Source organism: Triturus cristatus, chromosome 1_2, assembly GCF_964204655.1.
Source record: "Triturus cristatus chromosome 1_2, aTriCri1.1, whole genome shotgun sequence".
Classification (NCBI taxonomy): domain Eukaryota; kingdom Metazoa; phylum Chordata; class Amphibia; order Caudata; family Salamandridae; genus Triturus; species Triturus cristatus.
Window position 1 is genome coordinate 273,640,714 of NC_140580.1, and position 21,896 is coordinate 273,662,609.

Consider the following 21,896-nt stretch of genomic DNA (forward strand, 5'->3'; position numbering starts at 1 on the left):
CACCAATAGGCCGTGGGTGGAGCTATGATTTTGCCCAGACACAGGCGTGACGCGCGCGCCACTTGTATTTCTTTACTTCTGGTATAAGCCCGGCACCCGCGCTTTACTTTTGACGTTATGAGTAAGTAAAGTGCGGGTGCCGCGAATATACCAAAAGTAAAGGAATAGAAAAAATATCTATTTATTTACCTTTGGTATAATCGCGGCACCCGCGCTTTACTTATAACATTAACAGTAAAGCGTGGGTGCTGCGAATATACCAAAGGTACATCATTTTTTTTTTTACTGGGGGCTTTAAAATGATGTTTGTCAGGAGGTGGGGTCACATCACAGGTAAGGCGTGGGAGAGTAAGGACAAATCTGAGTAACGTCATTATCAGTAAGTACCACTTACAGTACAAATTATTTAATCTCCCTGTGCCTAAAACATGTGTGACATAGTCTGGTTCTCTTGTGTAGCGTTCTACTGTTCTCTGACAAAGTTCGCACAGTACAGAAATGCATAAAAAAGTCACCTGGACACTAGGACCCACGTTTTCTAGATTCCTTTACCCATTAAACCCCAAATCTCTTCCATTATTTCAAACACCAGGGATTAATGACTGGCTTCCCCATACATCAACACACAAACCCCATCCTCTCGCCCCATATCACCAAGAGGGAGGCGGCGGCGTGGTCCAGGGCTTTCATTTACCAACATAATGCACGTTGGTAGTTGTAGTTTTTGATTCTCAGCAACTGGACGAAACAACCAGATCACACATGGAATCATTGGTAACACATCACACTTTCTCACTCACAGTACCTCGCTTTTTTGCCGGCACCTCACGCTTATACAAAGAGAGTGCACTCGAATGAACGGGTCTCCTGTTCAAAGGAGGACAGCTACCACCCTCACCCCCCCGTTCTGCCCTCCCTCCTCAACTTTTCCTTCTCCCTTCAGACCTCCCTGCTCCCAGCACACAAGACCGCATGGCGCATTCACGCCTAGACTCCGACTCTGCCCCCCTCTGTCTTCCATCTCGGGTCTCCCGACTCTCCCCTGCGGCTCCACCTATCCTGATATCTGGATTTCTAGCGCCAACAAGCTGCGCTATAGAAAAGCAGCGCAACATAACTTACTACCCACTGCTCTCCACACATATGCCCCCACCTTTACTTACTATATCCTCTCTCAACCCAGGAGCTCCTGCGCCCCTGGCACAAGGGCGCCCTGCGCGATGCCTGACCTCCGCCCTATTCATGCACACCTAAGCGCCCTTTCTCCCAGCCCCGTCTGCCCCTCACCACTGTTAAAGGGCTGCTTGAAGGAAGCCTTGACTCCCGTGCATGCTCACCTGGGCTTCCCGCCCCTATCAGTCTGGCTCCACCCCAGCATCCCCAAAACGCCCCCCTCCTCACAGTTCTGTCTCCTGATACCAGGACTTCGTGCACTGTTTGTCTCTCACTGTTCCTCTTTACTGAGGCACAAGCACCTTACCCTCACTCCCTCTCAGCCTGTCACTCTCCCTTCACACCCCACAGACACGCCCTCCCCCGACCCGTCTGCTCATTTGCAATGCACTGCTCGCCTCGCAGAGCGGCGCTGCAGCCTATGAGCGGACCCGGCCCTGTCTCTGCCTCTCCCTCCTTGCATGGCCTGGAGTGAGCGCCGGGTGGGGGCCAGTGTCTGCCGCCGCCTGCTGCAGCTCCCCGCCCTCCTCCGCCTCTTTCTGCTGCTCAGCTCAGCCGGAAGGGAGACACCTGCCCAGACTGGCTGAATGGAGGCTGAAGGTGGGGTTGGGACCCCAGGCAAGGCACCTCTTTTTCTGTGACCCGCTCTCCCCGGCAGGGAACAGGTGTGTCCGGCCCCTGGGATGATCTGCTAGGGACATGGTATGATGCTTGTCTTGCTATGCTGCTGTGGGCAGGCTGCTAGCCTGCTCTGATGCTGCCAGGGGAGGTGGTGCCTGTCAGTAGCAGAAAGTTATGTTCGAGGCATATGAGCTGCAGATTACACACTGTGCATAGATCGCCATCTGGTGTTGGGCCCGGATGTTTGCAGTTGTTTTTCCTCTTGGAAAGTCTTTGGAAGTCACGAGGTATGTGACACCTCCCTTGGATCGTATTGCGCATGGGCTTCGGCTCCATCCTCAGATTGTTTTTTTATGCCATCGGGCTCGGATGTGATCTTCGCGTTCCGGTTCCGAACAGTTTCCAGTTCTATCGACGCGCAATCCTCACCCCACTTCGCGGTATTGTTTTCGATCGCGATCTCCACACTCGGCGCGACTCTCATCGATCAAGACCTTCGATTCCAGTCGTCGACGACGGCTTTCGGGCCTACCCAAGCTCTGGTCATGGCTAATGGAAAGGACTCCCTTCAAGAAGTGCCCTCGATGTGGGCCAAAATTCCCCCACACAGACCTTCACGAAGTATGTAACCTCTGCCTCTCCCCTGAACACGAGGCTCGAGACTGTCCGGCGTGCAAGTACTTCCGGTCCAAGAAAACCATTCGAGACCGAAGGGCACGAAGAACCATGGCACACTCGTCGACTGCGATTCCAGACTACATCTTCGGGGAAGGTGTCGACGCTCCAGAAGAACACCACACCGACGAGGGCCTCGTCAGCGCCTCCGAAGTAGACGATTCAGATGTGGAGGACATCACTCCGGCACAGAGGGTCGCGAGTACTGAATCCCCTCCCCCCACACCCTCGACGGCACCGAAAAAGGCTTCGGTCACGCCTTCGCCTCCAGGCCTAGGCAAGACCAAAGACACTGCTTCCCTCACCGCACCTTCGGGATCGGTAAAGAAGCCTATTAAGCCTTCCGGCGGCTCGGGGTCGAGCTAGCCCACCGTCGGTGTCAAAGCATTCCTCCGCACCGACGCCCAAAAAGAAAATGACCGCCCCCCTCGGCACCGAGCTCCATACCACTCGGCGCCGAAAACCAGCTCCACCTCCTCGGTACCGACACCATCCCCGGAACCGAGCAGAAGACACAAGGCCACCGACACCGATAGCTCGAAGCCGAAAACCATCTCGGCACCGAGTAAACAAACTGCCCTTTCCAAGCCGCATAGTTCCAAACAGCGGACTAGCGCAGACTCTAAAACGAGAGAACCTACGGCCCCCGATGCCTTCAACGCCCACGGACAAACCACCCTTGGAAGAACTTTTTATACCTGATCCTTTGCAAAAGACGTTGATCAAGGACCCTAAAACAGGATATTTGATGCACAGCACCAAAAAGAGACAACTGGAAAAGCGTGCCCCAGCTCCACCTCCAAAGAGGGACTCTGCGACTTCCCCTTTCAGGATGCCTTTACCAGCTCTCCCACCCCCTCCACCTTCCCCCTCCTCCACCTCCTCAGTCTCTCTCCCCCCCCCCCCCAACTCATCATTCCCCCACACCCTCTCCGGATGATGATCATGATGATGTCTATGAGGACATAGGGGACATACCCCATGACCTTCCTACAGGGGACCTCACTCCCACAGGCTCCCCAGACCCATGGGACGACTATAACATCCCTGACATTCCTAATGTCCCGCAAGATGATCTCTACCCTTCGAGACCATTCCCACCAGAAGACTCATTAGGGTTCAACCACTTACTCCAAAGGACTGCACACTATCACGGGGTGGATCTCCATACCGACCCCGTGGAGGAGGACTTCCTTCTCGATACTTTTGACACCACGCATAGGGCCACCTCCATACTGCCCATGCTCAAAGGAGTTGTCAATCACGCGCCAGAGGTCTTTAAAGACCCAGTCAGAGCCAGGGTCATTAACACGCGCATAGACAAAAAATATAAAGCCGCCCGACAGATCCCGCCTACATCAGAGGGCCAGCACCACTAGATTCCCTAGTAGTGTCTACAGCACCAAAGCGGGCAAACTCCCAAGCATCAGGCGAGGCACCACCACCTGATAAAGAGTCAAAACTCTTGGACGCATCGGGCAAGCGCACTGCATCCCAAGCTGCCAACATATGGCGCATCACTAATACACAAGGGCTACTGGCAAGATACAACAGGGCCCATTATGACGAACTAGAAGCCATAATGCAACACCTCCCTGACAAATATAAAAATAGGGCAAATTAGTTAATTCAGGAGGGCAAAACCATTACCAATACCTCCATCCGCTGTGCTCTAGATGCAGCTGACACCGCCTCCAGAGCCATTAATACCAGCATCCTCCTCCGTCGCCATGCCTGGCTAAGGATCTCATGTTTTAAACCAGAAGTACAAGCTTCCATCCTGAACCACCCCTTTGACCAGAAACATCTGTTCGGCCCAAAAGTGGATGAGGCCCTAGAAAAAATGAAAGACACCGATACGGCCAAGTCTATGGGAGCTTTACAATCACACCCTACCAGGCGCTCCTTTCGCTGCTCTTCCTTTCTGAGCACATCCAGAGGCTACTCCTCTGACACCGCTTCCACTTCATATAAACCCCCTACCCAATCCACCTTTACAAGGGGTTACCAAAGAGGCGGCTACAGAGGTAACAATAATAAAGGCAGAGGCAAGACAAACACCGCCCGCTCTGCCTCCACTCCTGCCCAATGACTCCCCTCCACTCCCCCCAGACCATCCCACTCTGGTCGGGGGCAGACTCCAAAATTTCCTTCCTGTCTGGACTACCATCACCTCAGACAAATGGGTAACACAAATAATTTGGTCAGGCTACTGCCTAGAACTAATATCTACCCCCCCAAACATTCCACCCAGACAACGCCCAATGTCACAGGAACATCTAACACTACTAAAGCAGGAGGTAATCTCCCTCCTACAAAAGGGGGCAATAGAACAGGTTCCTACCAACCAACAAAATATGGGGGGTCTACTCCCTATATTTTCTCATACCAAAAAGGGACGAGACTCTACGGCCCATCCTAGACCTCAGGCCCCTAAACAGATACATACATTCAGACCATTTTCACATGGTAACACTGCAGCAGGTACTTTCACTGCTCTCCCACAACGATTTCCTGACCACTTTAGACCTCAGACTCCTATTTCCACATTCCTGTGCACAACGCTCACAGGAAGTTCCTCAGATTTGTAGTGGACTGCCAACACTACCAATTCAAAGTACTCCTGTTTGGAGTCACAACAGCACCACGAGTATTCACCAAGTGCCTAGCAGTAGGTAGTGGCAGCACACCTGCGGAGACAACACATCCATGTCTTCCCATACCTAGATGACTGGCTAATAAAAGCCAGTTAATACAACCAGTGTGTACAACACACGCACGCCACTATCCAGCTACTTCACCTACTGGGCTTCACAGTAAACCACGCAAAGTCCCATCTCCAACCGTCCCACGTAAAACAATATCTGGGTGCCACTATAGACACCTCAAGAGCGCTAGCCTACCCCACTCCTGCCAGGATAGCAAACATTCAGGCTCTACGCGCCAAATTTCAGCCACAACACTCTCTTCCAGCTCGAGTGTTCATGCAACTAATAGGGATGATGGCCTCTTGCATATTCATAGTCCCTCACGCAAGACTCCAGATGCGTCCTTTCCAAGAGTGCTTAGCGCGCCAATGGAACCAGGCCCAGGGTCACTTAACAGATCTGGTTTTGGTAGACGGTCGTACCCATCGCTCTCTGCAGTGGTGGACCACCAAAAACCTTTCCAAAGGGCGACGGTTCCTGGACCCGGTTCCTCAGATAGTACTGACAACGGATGCATCGCTCTCCGGCTGGGGAGCTCACCTATTACATCACACCATGCAGGGCAGATGGACACCTCAACAAAAGTTACTCCACATCAACCATCTGGAGTTACTAGCCATCTTTTTAGCCCTAAAATCTTTTCAGACACAGATTTCAGGCAAGGCAGTCCTATTCCGCACAGACATGACAGCCATGTACTATATACAAAAACAAGGCGGCACACACTCCACAGCTCTCTCAGCTAGCACAGAGCATATGGAGATGGGCCATACCCCAGAAAATCTTTCTCCTAGCCCAACATGTCCCAGGAGTCCAAAACACTATGGCAGATCTGCTCAGCAGACAAACGCAACAACTCCATGAGTGGGAACTCCACCCGCAAGTCCTTCACCCATACTTTCAAATGTGGGGGCACCCACAGATGGACCTCTTCGCCACCCACCAAAACGTCAAATGCCCAAGCTTCGCCTCCAGATATCCACACCCATTGTCCAAAGGCAATGCGATATGGATGAACTGGTCTGGCAGATTTGCATATGCTTTGTAGCCTCTCCCACTCATTCCATTAGTGGTGCGCAAACTACAATAACACTCCCTCACACCAATCTTAGTAGCTCCAACTTGGGCCAGACAACCGTGGTACACCACACTGCTGGAACTATCTGTAGTACCACACCAAAAGTTACACCTCTCTCCACATCTCTTAACCCAGAACCATGGAGAGATCAGGCACCCGGACCCAGCTCAGCTCAACCTTGCGATCTGGCTCCTGAAATCCTAGAATTCGGTTACCTAAATCTTCCCCCTGACTGCATGAACGTCATTAAAGAAGCTACGCAACCCACCACTAGAGCGTGCTACGCAGCCAAGTGGAAACGTTTTGTTGTCTATTGTCACAACAATACCATCAATCCCCTAGATGTGTCCATTCAACACATCATAGGCTATTTACTACACCTACAAAGATGCAATCTAGCCTATACGTCCATTAGACTGCACCTTGCAGCCATAGCAGCTTATCTACAAAACAGGCAACATCTATCACTTTTTAGAGTACCTGCCATTAAAGCCTTCATGGAAGGCCTCAAAAGAATAATTCCTCCCAGAGTGCCACCCTCACCTGTGTGGAACCTAAATATCGTTCTCACCAGACTAATGGGGCCTCCCTTTGAACCTCTACACAAATGTGAACTTCAATTTCTAACATGGAAAACCGCCTTTCTTGTAGCCATCACTTCCCTCAGAAGGGTCAGTGAGATACAAGTACTTACCATTCAAGAACCTTTTCTCCAAATGCACCATAACAAGGTTGTTCTCCGTACCAACCCAAAATTCCTCCCTAAAGTCATTTCTCCTTTTCACCTAAACCAATCTGTAGAACTCCCAGTATTCTTCTTGCAACCACAGACCGTTGCAGAAAGAGCTCTTCACACATTAGATGTCAAACGAGCCTTACTCTACTACATCGAGAGAACACAACCTTTTCGTAAGACCAAACAACTGTTTGTCTCTTTCTCACCACCACACAAAGGCAACCCCATCTCCAAGGCGGGGATAGCTAGGTGGATTGTGAAATGCATTCAGATTTGCTACCACAAAGCAAAACGAACGCTATCCGTTCCCCCTAAAGCCCACTCTACAAATATGCATGGATGGTTACCATGTCCGGAGTTTTCTCGAGGCTCGCCTCATTTCTATGGGCATGGTGTGTGTCCTTTACCTGTTGCAGGGATTCTTAGGAGTCTCAGAACTATGCTTGGGATCATAGAACCTTAGTAGGCAGGGACTGACTCATCCTACCACCTGAGTACCCATGAGCCCGGGACCGACTAGCTGTAGTGTCTCACTTCCCCTTCCACTCGCTCACAGAGGTACAAGTGATTAGACACCCCACAACACAACATTCCCGGCCCTCTCCGGAATCGTGGTTGCAGGACACACCAGTTGCTCTCACACTTGCAGTAGTCCACCATAAGATCTGAAAGACACGAGAAAAGTTAACAAATGTTACTTTTATTGTGCTCTAGTTTGCAGTACACGTTCCACAATAAGTAAGAAGATGCCTAACACAAATACGTTCAGCATAGTAAGTAGTCCATAAATTATACAAGGAGATGTCATTATATAAGACGCAATAGCCTAACCCCCTACCCTTCTAGACAAGCAAAATGATTAGATATCAGAAGATCTCTAGGTGTTGTCAGCAGACCCCGTACCTTAGCATGCACAGATGAGAGGCCTACCTTTCAGGTGCTGTCACGGTCTCTTCCCTGGAAAGATGCCTCACCAAGTGTCTTGTTACCTATTCTGTGCATAGCTAGCTGGAAAAATACGTGTTCCCAAAACAACTGCTGCATTTGTGTGTTTTGTCTAGGTGTTGAGGGCCTGACCAGACCAAAATAGCAAGGGGCATTGTTGTTTGACCTTGTCTATGGTGTGCAAACTAAATCCCAGGAAAGAACAGAAGCGAAAACAGAAGATTATGTGTGAAAGTACAATGTGGCATAATGCAAAATAAGTTTGTATAGTAACGTGCGCAAAGCAGAGGACAGTCTGTAACGTGCTCATGCTAACATGGAGAAAATGACAGTGGGCCTGCACAGGATATATGACATGCCTAAGCCTTTGTGCGTGAGCCAATCTCACTAGCATTCTCAAAAACAGTTGTTAATCCCAAGTCATGAGGTATTTTTTATGTACTTAATCTATGGGATGTCTAGCACATTAGTCTGTTTCAGACAACCCTCTACTATTCCCCAAGTGGACCAAATTGTAACCCACAACAAGAACGGTGGCAATCCCACCTTGTCTTCTATTAAATCAAGGCCCATTCTTTTGACTAATAAAACTTGATGTGGAACTGGGAATTCCTAAGAGCCTTGCCAAAAACGTGTTATCTGCTTCCTGGAGGGTCTTTACAAGTGTATGTCCCCAGACTCCTGCACCATATGTACCCACCGACAGACATTTACTTCTGTATAGCATTATCAGTTCATTAAGGGTATACTTTAACTCCGTTATAGATGTTTCCCTAGATAGATCTCACCCACCCCTGGCAGACTCCCCGGTGCATCGCTTGACCAAGGGTAGACTAGATTGGCAGGTGCGCTGGGGACTGATAGATGCTTGGCGCGCGCAACATCCGGGAGACCGAGACTACTCCTATTATTCTGGCATGCATGAGCTACATGTCCGAGCCATAGCAGCTTATCTACAAAACAGGCAACATCTCTCACTCTTTCGAGTACCTGCCATTAAAGCCTTCATGGAAGGCCTCAAAAGAATAATTCCTCCCAGAGTGCCACCCTCACCTGTGTGGAACCTAAATATCGTTCTCACCAGACTAATGGGGCCTCCCTTTGAACCTCTACACAAATGTGAACTTCAATTTCTAACATGGAAAACCGCCTTTCTTGTAGCCATCACTTCCCTCAGAAGGGTCAGTGAGATACAAGTACTTACCATTCAAGAACCTTTTCTCCAAATGCACCATAACAAGGTTGTTCTCCGTACCAACCCAAAATTCCTCCCTAAAGTCATTTCTCCTTTTCACCTAAACCAATCTGTAGAACTCCCAGTATTCTTCTTGCAACCACAGACCGTTATAGATGTTTCCCTAGATAGATCTCACCCACCCCTGGCAGACTCCCCGGTGCATCGCTTGACCAAGGGTAGACTAGATTGGCAGGTGCGCTGGGGACTGATAGATGCTTGGCGCGCTCAACATCCGGGAGACCGAGACTACTCCTATTATTCTGGCATGCATGAGCTACATGTCCGATTGGATGCAATACTCTGCTCCCCGACAGTAATGCCGGCTATAGTGCGCACTGAATATCTAACCAGAACGATTTCTGATCATAACCCCCTGTTGTTTAGCATGGACTGGATGGCTGGAGTCTCGTGCGTTCCTACTTGGAAACTGAGACCCGAAGCGTTAGATGACCCACTGTTCCATGCAGCGCTAGAAGAGGGCATCACACACTATTTTGCAGACAATGCGGGCACAACTGCGACGAGGGCGACAGAATGGGATGCCTTCAAAGTTGTCATCAGGGGGCTCTGCATAGGGCAACATACGGGTATACGGAAAACACTTCTGGATAATCTGGCCAAAGCGGACTCCAAGCTGCGGGAGGCGGAGGTGACGAGGCCTGGCCACCCTGAGCTTCAGGAAGCGGTTAACGCAGCTAAAGAAGCGGTGGCAGTTGAAGTGGAGCGCTTGCGCAGCTTTGACCATAGAGCCTACATGTTGAGGGCCCATGCTGAGGGAGATAAGGCGGGGTCATTATTGGCTTGGTTAGCCAACCCCACAAAGAGGAGTTCCCCTATCCTGGCTCTAGAGACGGCAGAAGGAGGAACGGTCTATACCCAAAACGAAATTATGCAGTGCTTCAAGCGCTATTATGAGACACTTTATAAAAGTAGATTAGAGGACGGGGACCCTGCCATCGACACTTTCTTGGATGAGCTGACATTGCCAGGACTGGACCAAGAGCAGGCGAAGGACTTGGGGAAAGGCATAGAGCCGGGAGAAATTTGAGAAGCCATCAAACGCATGGCTCGCAACAAAACACCGGGACTAGACGGATTGCCCATAGAATTCTATGGGAAATATGCTGACTTGCTGGTCCCGAGGCTCCAAGAAGTCTATAAAGAAGCCAGGGAATTAGGTTGGCTGCCCCAATCAATGCGTGAAGCGCTGGTGATCCCTGAGGGTGATCTGGGAGGGAGAGTGAGAACGTGGCCTCCTATAGACCACTGTCGATGTTTACCGCCGACTATAAAATACTGAGTGGCATACTGGCGGCCCGTTTGCTGCAATACATGACCACGCTAGTCCATGAAGACCAAGCTGGTTTCATACCAACGCGCAACACGACTGTGAACATCAGGAGGTTGGTGCGCCTACTAGACGACGATCACCCAGAAGCACCAAAGCCAATGATACTATCAGTAGATATCGAGAAAGCTTTTGAAAGCTTAGAATGGGGATATTTGTATAAAGTTTTGCGACGGTTTGGATTAGGAGAGGGCTATCTGCAATGGACGAAGGTACTATATACTTCGGCAGTGGCCAGAGTGAGAACGGGCTCATTGATCTCACCGAAATATCTGGTAGAACGGGGGACGAGACAGGGATGCCCGCTCTCCCCATTACTGTTCGCCTTGGTGGTGGAGCCCCTCGCGGCTAAGATTCGGACAGGTCAACACTATGGGGGCCTAGATAGTAGAGACGGACGACAGTACATATCGCTTTACGCAGACGACTTACTATTATTCCTGGACGACGCTGATAGAGCACTGGCGGGTGCGGAGAGCCTACTCTCGGATTCTGGGGACGTCTCGGACCTGAGAGTTAATTGGTCTAAGACATGCCTGTTCCCGGTAAGACAGGGAGAGACTAGACCGGACATGTTTCGAGCGGTGCGATGGGAACCCACCTGCTTGAAATACCTCGGCGTACACATCTATCACACGACGGCAGATATGCTGGAGGGGAATGTGGGCCACAGTGTGCGAGCGCTGAGAGGGAGTATGGCCTTTTGGGCCACCCTTCCGTTGCCGGTGACGGGCCGCATATCCCTTTTGAAAATGGTGGCACTCCCTCGGTTATTATACTATTTTAGGACGCTGCCGGTGTGGATACCCAGCTCCACTTTCAGACTATTGAAATCGATGGTGGTATCTTTTCTCCGGGGTGCGGGAAGGCGTAGAGTGGCGCAGGCAACGCTTATACGACCCAAGGCTGAAGGAGGACTGTCGGTCCCAGACTTTGAATTATACTATTTAGCGGCTCAATTGCAGATCTTCACACAAAACGTAGCGCGGGTATTCCGGGGACCGGAATACGGGAGGAAAGGGGGGAACGCCGCGCCACGTCCTTTCATATATTGCCTTGCAGCAGAAACTAGAGCCCAGGGACCTTCTCACAGAGGAGATAACTTTCAGACTCTGCTGGAATCGGTCCCAACGCAGGGCGGGAGTGCTGCATCCATATGCTGATGGCGTTACCGCACGGCGGAGATTGGTTGCAATTACAACTCTGGGAAGAAGCGGGACTGCAGGTGGTGGGGGATCTATATGAAGAAGGGGTTCTGCTACCCTACCAAACTCTCCAAGAGAGATTTGATCTACCAAGGGGAGGTTTCTTGTTGCACGCAGCGCTTACTAGAGCGATTCATGCGCACTGGAGAGAGGGGCTGCTGGAGCCTAAGACGTCGATGGCCTGCCAGTACACCATGATGGCAGGGACCTTCAAGGCGGTCACGTGCTTGTATTCTAGAATGCTTCTTTAAAACCTGCCGCCCCTGGCTGTATTGAAGGGCAAATGGGAAACTGATCTAGGTAAAGATATCCCGGAGACGGCTTGTGCGCAGATAGTACGACGTGCCTGGAAGAGCACGAGGAACGCAAGATTTCAGCTAGTGCACTTCTATATCCTCCACAGAGCATATTTGACACCTGGGAGAATCCAGAAATATTTTAAGGTCAAAGAGGCAGCGTGTCCCAGATGTACGAGAGCTGGGGTGGAATTGGAACATATGATGTGGTCTTGCCCAGCGATGGGTCTTTACTGGAAGGAGGTGGGGGATACCCTGAATGAGGTGACAGAGAGGCGACTGGAGTTTGATATGGCCGTCAGTATACTACACTGGTTCCCCCACACGCCCAAGAATAAGATTACGAGTAAGTTCATAGATATTGGACTTCTATTAGCAAAACGAGAAATTACGAAACGTTGGAAAGCAACAGTGGGTCCCACCAGTAAAAGATGGAAGGGTGAATTTCTCAAATGGGCCACCAGTGAAAGCGCGCTGCGGTATCAATTGGCGCGCAGACGGAACGATAAGGCGCTAGAGCGGCGGCTGCATGGGAGGCGCTAGTACAAACATTACGAGACTCTGAGTCAAACGATGACGGAGAAGGGCAGGTCATGGACGGGGGGATAGCCCGGGGTACAAGAGGGGTACATCGCATAACTCAACACATAGCTATTCCTAGGGCTGCATGATACGAGAGGACGGAGACGGCTACCTGCGTTGGTTGGTGGGGACTGAGGGAGGGGGAGGGAATGTAAAGTTTTTATAGTGTTTCAGTGTAGGGACTTAGTCACAAAGGTTTCTTGGTTGATTTGACGCACAGCCCTGGAAGGACTCGCATAACCTCGTACTATGCACTATATAGTTGGTGGGGGGCTTTGGATTAATCCTCAGGGAGTATGCTGATGAATATTGAGTATGGAGTTGTATGTGATTGTACAAAAAACCAATAAACTACATGTTAAAAAAAAAAAAAAAAAAATCAGTTCATTAAGGGTATTGTGTCCTACATTTTTTGTCAATCTAAACAAAGATTCACAGGCCGCCTCCATTGACTGGGATTTTTGGAAGAATCAGATGGTCCCATTTCAAATTTGCGCTGAATAGAATGCTCAGGTAACTAAAATCTGTTGTGTTCTTTATCGGTGTATGGCTGCTAAAAAACAACTTTGAGCGTCTGGTCTTTGGCCAGCATGTTAACCGCTTTGCCGCGGCGCACATTCCCCCGCTGTGCGGGCGAATTCCACACGTGCACAAATCGGACGGTCCCCGGCCGTCCGACGCACACGCCCACCGTGACGTCGGACGGCCGGGTGCCGTCCGACGCATTGAAGAGGTTAAAATGTAGGGTTTTTTATTATTTACTTTGAGATTTACCTTTGGCATAAAACTATACAATCCATCTAAAAGAGCTTACAGACCATTTGCAGTACGTCCAGGATGACTGCATTGTCCGCCTATCATAAAACCGTGACTAGGCGCAAACCACTTTTGGGACTCTATGTACAATCTGTTAAAAAGGAGTCAAGGGCATTTATATAAAAAAAATAAATTAAAAGGGCACCAATGATAAAGCCTGTTGAACTCATGTTTTCCAACGTGTTCAGTATTATGGCAAGAAGTAATGTATACATGCTTCCGTACGTAAAACAAACTCAAAGCTTTAAAAAACAAAAGAGAATATGGATCATAACTTGTCAAGCTGACAAAATCTGTAGTGCAAAATACTCTCCCTGTATCTTAAAGCTCGGAAGAGGGTGCAAACATTTGTATATATACTACACTTTTTTTCCACTGTTCATAAAGAGAAAACATACCAAAAATTGCCACATGTTATCTATATTGTCAGGCCTCTCCTGGGGATATAAATCCTTCACATCATTACAATCTCCAACATATGGGGAGGAAAAAGGGCACTCATTCGGCCTTGGTGTCTTTTGTGGAAAAAATAAACGAACCCTTATCCATGAACGGCCTCAAGTGTGTGTGACACTGTGCACTAAAAGGGTTAATTATTAGGGTCTGGATAACAGCTGCACGTTATTTGTGAACTTATAGGTTTATAATGCCACGTGAATTTTCTGTTAACTATTTGATTGCAAGAAGAATAAAAGTGTTTCCAAGTAATTCAGATGAACATCTTTTAAATCTTGATACAGATTTACCTAAAGTAAGATTGTATTTTAAGAATTATGGTTTAAAAATAGTAATACTTGAAAACATAAGAAATCTTGACTAAAACCTTTGTAATTTTGTAATTTTCACTTGAGCTCTGATTTTTTTTAAATTTGTTTTTTTTAGGTGAAATGGAAAAAATCTGATGTCAAATTTGAAGATCGATTCGATAAGTATCTTGACCCATCGTTTTTTCAACACCGGGTACGCAGCTATTCTTGACGCATTCGTTTGAAGTATTTTTGCCTCTTCTATATTCACTCCAAATATGATGCAAATTGTTTCTGTTTGAAAGTTAGTTTAGACAATGCTCTGACTACAGTTAATTTTCCTGTTTTAGCTGTGTGTAAGAAGTGCTACCTATTGACCTAACACCCTAGAGCCATTAGAGGGTTTGTGATAATTCCCATCCTCAATAAAAAAAAAATATTTTGTCAGTTTTGACGGGTCACGTTTTGTGTACATCTGTTGAAGGACTGGGTGGTGGAGGTGGGAGTTTAATTAAAGAATGCATACAAAAAGTTTGGATTTTCTCATTTGAACTCCTCAAACGTTTACTTTCCTCTACAGCAAAATCTGTGGCTCATAATTATACCAGACTTTGCATGCATCTGGAACCTTACTCACAGTAGTGTGTTACTTGGTTTTATGCATATCTGTTCATTAGTATTTTTGAGCTATTTGCTTTACAAAGCATGTTAGGTGGGCTTTAAGGAGTCAAAGAGTCAGGTACGTCTGTGGGTGTTTTCACTTTATTCACATATCTACATCCACCAGTCCTCCCAGGATTATAAATTTAAAAAATAAATCTCTTTGGAAAAGTAAACATTGTCTTCCATTTGTCCACTATGGGATTAACAGCTCTTGAGAGGGCTGAGGATCCAGGCAATCCGATTGAATGACAGCAATTGAAACATTGAACATTTGTGTGCCCTCTGCCATTTTAATATGCCATGTGTATACAACACAAGGAGAACCCTATATGCCCACCGGAACCAGAGTAATATTATGTTAACTAAACAGTTGTCCCGTGGTGCTCATTCAGATTAATACCTTGCTTATGATTAAGAGGTAATTAAATTCATTTGGTCTGTGTGTATTCCTTTCATTTCTGAATCCTTTGTATGCAAGTACCAGGATTTCTCCTCCCACTGAGGCCGCATCCACGCAGGGATTCTGTGCGTCTTTGCATCTAGGACATAGTAATACGCTGAAGATGGGCCTCCTCCCATCGGGCTTTGAGCTTAGTATAATTTTCCATAAAAGCCCTATTGATTTTGGACTGGTTATATACCATCTTGTTGTCTGATGTGTGTAATTGGAGGGTTTGTGAAGTGAGTTGGTTAGAGTTGGCTAACCAAGCAAGTAGTCATCCCATCTTGTCCTGTTCGTTTTGTGCTTTGGTGATGTAGGTTCTATACTTATAAGTCCGGAGGCGCTCAGTAAGCACCAGAAACTTTTTCCATTCTGTTTTTAGGCGGTCTGGTGCTGCAGTGTAACTGTCAAGTCATTTCCAAGTCTGCTGGAATATACTCTTGTTGCTTGATCTCCCTATGAGTTGGATGTGAATTCCTATCGTATTGGCTATACAGTGACCTCTAATAACCAGATTGAACACCTTCCATTCTGCAAGTAGTGAGGAGGCAGAGCCCCATTGTCCTCAAAGTAATCACGAATCATGTCTCGCAGGCCCTTCTGAAAAATATGTGAATCTAGCGCTAGAACATTTAGCCTCTAGGTGAGTATACCGGGGGTCCAGTATGGCCCCAGGTGAAAGGTAAAAGTAGGGTGTTGTGATCAGAATGGGTTTTGGAAAGGTATTCTGCCCAGGTAGTTCAAGGAGGCAGAGCAGAGGAACATGTCAAATCGAAAAGAGGTCATGTAAGCCAAAATGGTAAGAGTAGGAATTACCCTGAGGGTTATGCACTCTCCAGGTGTTGCTTAGTCTCCAGTCCACAGTCCAAGAACGAAAGAGCCGAGCAGGCTTGTGAATGGGGAACGTGATCTGCCGAGTATGACATCTGCTATACAGTTTGTCTCCTCCTGCTAGCAGTGGGAATTGTGTGACCATGGGGATATGCAGTGCCATAGAGGAAAGGAACGTGGGCTGATCTGTCTTCATGGCATATATGTTGTTGAAAGCGACGTCGTTCCTATCAAATTGACCCCCACCACCATGAAGGGTCCCTCCCTGTCAATCTTCACTTGAGGAAGAAATTGGGTTTCAGGGAGTTCCCATATTTACACTCCCCTAGCAAAGGAAGAGTAAGTAGTGATATAATCTTTCACCTCCAGTGCTTTTGTTGCACAAAACTCTGCCTGAGTCCTGGAGGAATGCCACCTATATTTCTCGCCTCTTAAGATTCGTTTGAACTATGTAACGCTTAGTTGAGGCCTCAGATATTCCAAGTAATTACTCTGAAGGTAGCGGTTATTCCGGCCAGGAGAAGGGAAACCGGGATGAGAGCAAAGAGGGCTGCCTCCCACCGCCCAACCTATTCAGCCGTCCCCACATAATGAAGTGATAGTGAGCATCTTGGTGATGGCAAAAATGGAAAACTTCCAAAAGGGACAGAACTACTACAGAACTCCCCAACAACCCTCTCCCAAAGACAGTCGCGCCGGGGTGCTCCGTCCAAACTACGTGGGCCCTTTGACGAATTGTCACTGCTGGTGGCACCACCGTAGACCAATCAAGTGAAAGCAGTGCGATGGAGGTGAGGCCACCGTTTTAAACCCGTGCTCCTCTGCCCCGGGGACTCTGAACGAGCCATACAATGTCTAGACCCAAAACATTGCTAGAAGAATAACAGTGCTGGTAGTCCATCCCCGTGCTGGGGCCATCAGGGGGAAGGGGAGGTCTCAGGGTGTCCCTCCAATAATGTCATCAGCACGGACCAGGGTGAATGTAGGAGGTACAACGCTAGAATCTGAGTCGGAGACACTCTTGGATCCGGAATTGGAGTCCTCTATGGAGGTGAGGCTGGTGTGTGCCCATCAAGGCTGCTGCAACAAGAGTGTGGTTTCTGTAATAGTGTGCCTGATGTGGTGTGGGGTGCGATGGACTGCGCCTCTGTGAGCCTGGCCATTTGCACCTAGTGTTCTTGGGCGGAAACGTTTGGTGCGATGGATGAGGGCGCACAATAGGGTGATGAGCCAGCTCCAGAAAGGGTATATGGGATGGAGAGTTCTTGTAATCTGTTTTTGACAGCCAAGAAGGAAGCTTTATCGTTGCACCACTGCTGTGTAGTCCGGGAAAATTGATACTTATGAGTTCTCCAACTGGAACAGACCTGCAGTGTGGGCCTGTTGGAGCAAAAAGTCCAAGTCACGGAAATGCTAGAGCTCTGCCTCCAATGGCCTTGGTGCAGTGCCCAGGGGCGAGCAAGTCACTCCATGTACAGGTTCCAGAGCATAGAATTTTGAAAGGCCCTCTGGGGCAACTACCTCTTTCAGCCAGTCCTCGAGGAAAATGAGCATCGATGCCCTTGGGCATCCCAATTACGCAGATGGTGTTGCGTCTGGTTCTGCCCTCTTAGTCTTCGATCCTGGCCTCAAGTGCTTTCATGTGTCCTGTCATGTCCGCGCGTTGAAACGTATGGGAAGCCTTCTTGTTTTCTGTGTGTGCACCCCACAATGTTATGGAAGGTGGGTTGTCGTGGACAGCTAGGGAGGGAGCTTGCCAACTTAGGCGCCCCTTCTAGTGCAGTCATCCTCTGAGGCTCTGTGCTAATAAGGAACTTAAAGTAGCGTGCAGCTGGAGTGGAGCAACAGACTCCGACATCGAAGAAGTGACTCCAGCTCAACGGGTCGCAAGTACAGACGTCGACCCCCGACCCACTCCCTACAACAACAAAGGCTTCGGTCACACCTTCGCCTTCGGGCTCAGGTGCACACCGACACACTGCTTCCCATGCCCCGCCCTTGGGCCCGGCAAAGAAGCCTACCTAGCCTTCCGGCGACTCGGGCTCGAGTATGCCTGTTACCGGTGCCCAAACCCAATCATCGGCACCGAAAAAGAAGCCTCACCCAACCACGGGGCCGACTGCTACTTCAACCCCAAAGCCTTCGGGACCGAAGACTCCACCTAGTGAATCCCCGGCACCGAAACAACACTCTAAGCCGACGAAGAAGCCACTCCCCAAAAGTTCGGACTCACGTTCTTAAAGGCATCGACACCGAAAAAACACACAGAGACCGACAAATCGCATGGCTCCAAGCCCAAAACAGCTCTGCAGCCAGCGCCGAAAAAGCCCTTGATGTCGACACCGAACACTCTGTTTAATTGGTACCTGACAGCACATTGAGTTGAACGTGTGGATTCTTTAGCTGCTCTAACTTCTAAAATAATACCTTCTTCTATCAGGCTTTTCCCCACTTAATCTGGCAGTCTTATCCATCCCTTTGCAGGTTTAGTGGCACTCTATATTATGTAAAAAATTAATTGTAAAGAGGTTTTCTACTTTTAAAAACTTAGATGGGCTTTTGGTCTTCCTCCTCCGTAGAGCGTGTTGCCTTCCATCATTTCCCCCTCTCTCCCTTTCAAATATATTAAAACTCCACTGCTAATTTTGACAATTCACCTTATTATTTATTAATTATGTTTCAGACTGTATTGTCAGTTAGTACATTTAGTTTTTTTTTTAATAGTTTCATGATAGTATTTCTTTTCTCTATGGCTTGGTAACCTGCGGTTTTGATGGAGAACTCCTTTGGAGCCTGCCAGCAAATATCTTGTTGGCTCGATTAATTTGCTTTTATTTTTTTTCTTCTGGTCTGTACATCAGCAAATTCAGTGCTCTCATTCTTGATGATCCTTTTACAGTTTTTCATAGTGATGAGCCAATTTTTGTTCTTTGTGCGAAGTTTCACATCCTTGATTTCTAGTTGCATATGAATTAAGGTATTTATTTGCCTGTTTCGGTTCTCAATCTGGTTGAGCCAATTTGGTAGGGCATTACATATGCTTTCTTCTGTGGTTCTTATCGACAGCGCTCCTGTGTTTCAGTCCCTTTAATAGCTTTTTGTGCTAATGACTTATCAAAGCAGATGTGCTCCCTGCTGCACAAATGGTTCTGAGGCATCACCTAGGGGCTGGGTGTCATTTGATCCCTCTTAATGGTAGTAATGTGTGTTTTAGGCACTTCCTTCTTATGGCATTATGAGTTTGAATAGATGTGGAAATATTATTCTAGTATTCATGGAGTTCTGAAATTTGTACCAAGTAAAAATAGAGAAGATTACCCACTCTAGAGAACAGTGGTTACAGGTAACAATTGTTCCTTCTTTTTAATATATGCAAGTTTTTTCACATATCTTTGCTTCTTGTAAAAAGTGTTTTATTTCTTTTAGTAGTGGTATAATGGGAGAACGTCATGTTCCATTCACTGATTTGCTCATGAGGTTAATTTCCAGGGATAATGGTGTTGATGTGGTCATTACTAATGTTTCTGTTCTCGATATGTGTATGTGTTCATGTGCTTGGATGGTGATTCAGAAAAGAGCTTCAGGCAGTTTGGTAGTTTAATTTAACCTAGAAGTGGGAATTTGTATTTTTATCTGTTCTAGGAGCCCTTGTATTTCAAATGTTTCTAGCTATAAAATCACTCTAATCACTGTTATCGCTGATTACAGAACATTTTCGTGGTTTAAACATTTGGGTAATTAGCATTGATATTTTCTTTCCCTTTAGATACACTGGTTTTCCATCTTCAACTCATTCATGATGGTTATTTTTCTTGTGGGCTTAGTTTCCATGATTCTTATGAGAACTCTGCGAAAGGATTATGCACGATACAGCAAAGAGGAGGAAATGGATGACATGGTAAAATATTTTAACCTGACTTTTTTTCTCTTTTTGTACATCATACAGTTGATTTGTTCCGATCCACTTAACTGCTCCCTTACTCTCTGTTAGACTTAATGTATAATCAATGAACATGGCATATCACATGATTATTGAATATTGATGAGATTTTTATTTAACATTTTATGTTTAAGTGACACTGCTGTGATCATGTTGTTTTTACTGGGAAGTAAAGTGTGAAGATGGACACCTTTGTATGCGCAATCCTATGCTTGTGATTTTATTTGTGACTGTGATATCTAGACAATGTATTATGTAGACCAGGATACTTGCAAACTTTACTGTGTAGGACAGTGTTTCTTGAGTCCCAATTAAGTACAAGACTTGTAAAGTCTGTGTAGTCACCCCAGGATGAGGTACATCACCTTCTCATTGTTAAATCCTCACATTTGTCTGCGTTACCTAAGCGTCCAATATTAATGCAGGATTATTCTATATGAAATATATAGATGAAGAACTCTCCCTCTTTAAAAGGAATACTGAATACAAAAATGTGACATATTTGGATACTCGGGCTGATTTAGAGTTAGGGTACTCCATTGCAATGGCAACAGAGTATGAACTGTCGGAGGTCAGTCAGCAGACCCCCCCCACCACATTTACAGTGGGCTGTTGGCTGGCTTTTATTTTTCTTCTGTTCCTTAGTGAGGGACAGTAAGAAAAATAAATATTGACCCCCACACCATAGGAGAAAACTCTGAAGGTGTGTAGTCATTAGATTTTAATTTTTTTTAAAACAAGCAAACTTCTGCTTTGGGAGTTTTGTTTTTGAAAAATATTGTAAAGGGTTAACAGGCGGCTCCTGTTTTACGGAGCTGTCTGTCAAACTTGAACTGCACTGACCAGAACTGCTGTGACCTCAGTTCCTGCCAATGTTAGGAGTTGTCAGTGGGGCTGGTGGACAGCTCCTAGATTACCTCAGGATGGAAAGAGTAATATCCTCTAAATCACACCTCAGTGACATAAAACTCTTTCACTCCACCTTAACAACATCATTAAATACAGGTAGAATTTGTAAAATGTGTGTTGTATTCCCATTTTGCTGTGGTAACCAATTCTGCAGAGATTTTCCTGGACCCTTGCTTTCTGTCTGGTATCTCATTCTTAATGGAGTATTCCTATACCACACCCCCTTCGCCCCCCCCCCCCAAACCTACCCTGAAATTCTGTCAGTCATTGTGACCATCAAATAATGCATCATGACTCCATAAAAGGGGAATGATGAAGAATTTCCCCCTCGCCTCCCAAGTTAATCATAAATGTGATTTCAACTTCATCTCCCTGGTGTTGATTCACAAAACTTTGCTCGCAGTCATAAACCAGGTCAATAAAGGGAAACAATGCAACAACACTAGGTTATTATGCGTATTGTTTTCAGCAACATTAGGATTTAGACTTTAGTCCCACAAGGATTAAAGCTGGTGACTGAGATCCCAGTCATCCACTCTTCCAAGGATCTGTCCCCTCCACTTAAGGAAATTCTTACTGCAGATCCCCTCAAAGTCTAGAAGCTTTGAAATAATGAGACAATGCTTTGTTTATGCTAGTTCTCGCCACATACTAACATAAGTTTTTATAGAGTCAGCCTAACTGATGTAAACTATCTTAAGGGCTATTTGCAAAGCATGATATCCTGTTGGCGTTTTCATTGTTTAAATATGGATCTGAAAGAGACCGTTAGTTAAAGATTCCTTACTTGAGAATTACCCCCATGCATCAGACTGAATCCAGAGAAATTTTTTCTCTTAGCAGTACCCCTGTGCATTCATAGGTGGTGTTTGTCGATTCCACGCCCTGCATCGTCGTCGCCGGGATGATGTCGCGGTGCCTACTTAGATGCCGCCCTTGCGTGCT

At 47.2% G+C, this 21,896-nt stretch overlaps 1 protein-coding gene across 1 annotated transcript in view; it reads left to right on the forward strand.

The window, feature by feature from the left end:
* The window catches only part of TM9SF3 (transmembrane 9 superfamily member 3), a 333,675-nt gene that overhangs the window by 103,950 nt on the left and 207,829 nt on the right, over window positions 1-21,896 (forward strand). Inside the window, exons 5-6 of the mRNA XM_085603668.1 lie at window positions 14,303-14,380; window positions 19,869-20,000. Of these exons, the coding sequence (XP_085459794.1) occupies window positions 14,303-14,380; window positions 19,869-20,000 (210 nt within the window). The remainder of the gene's footprint in view (window positions 1-14,302; window positions 14,381-19,868; window positions 20,001-21,896) is intronic.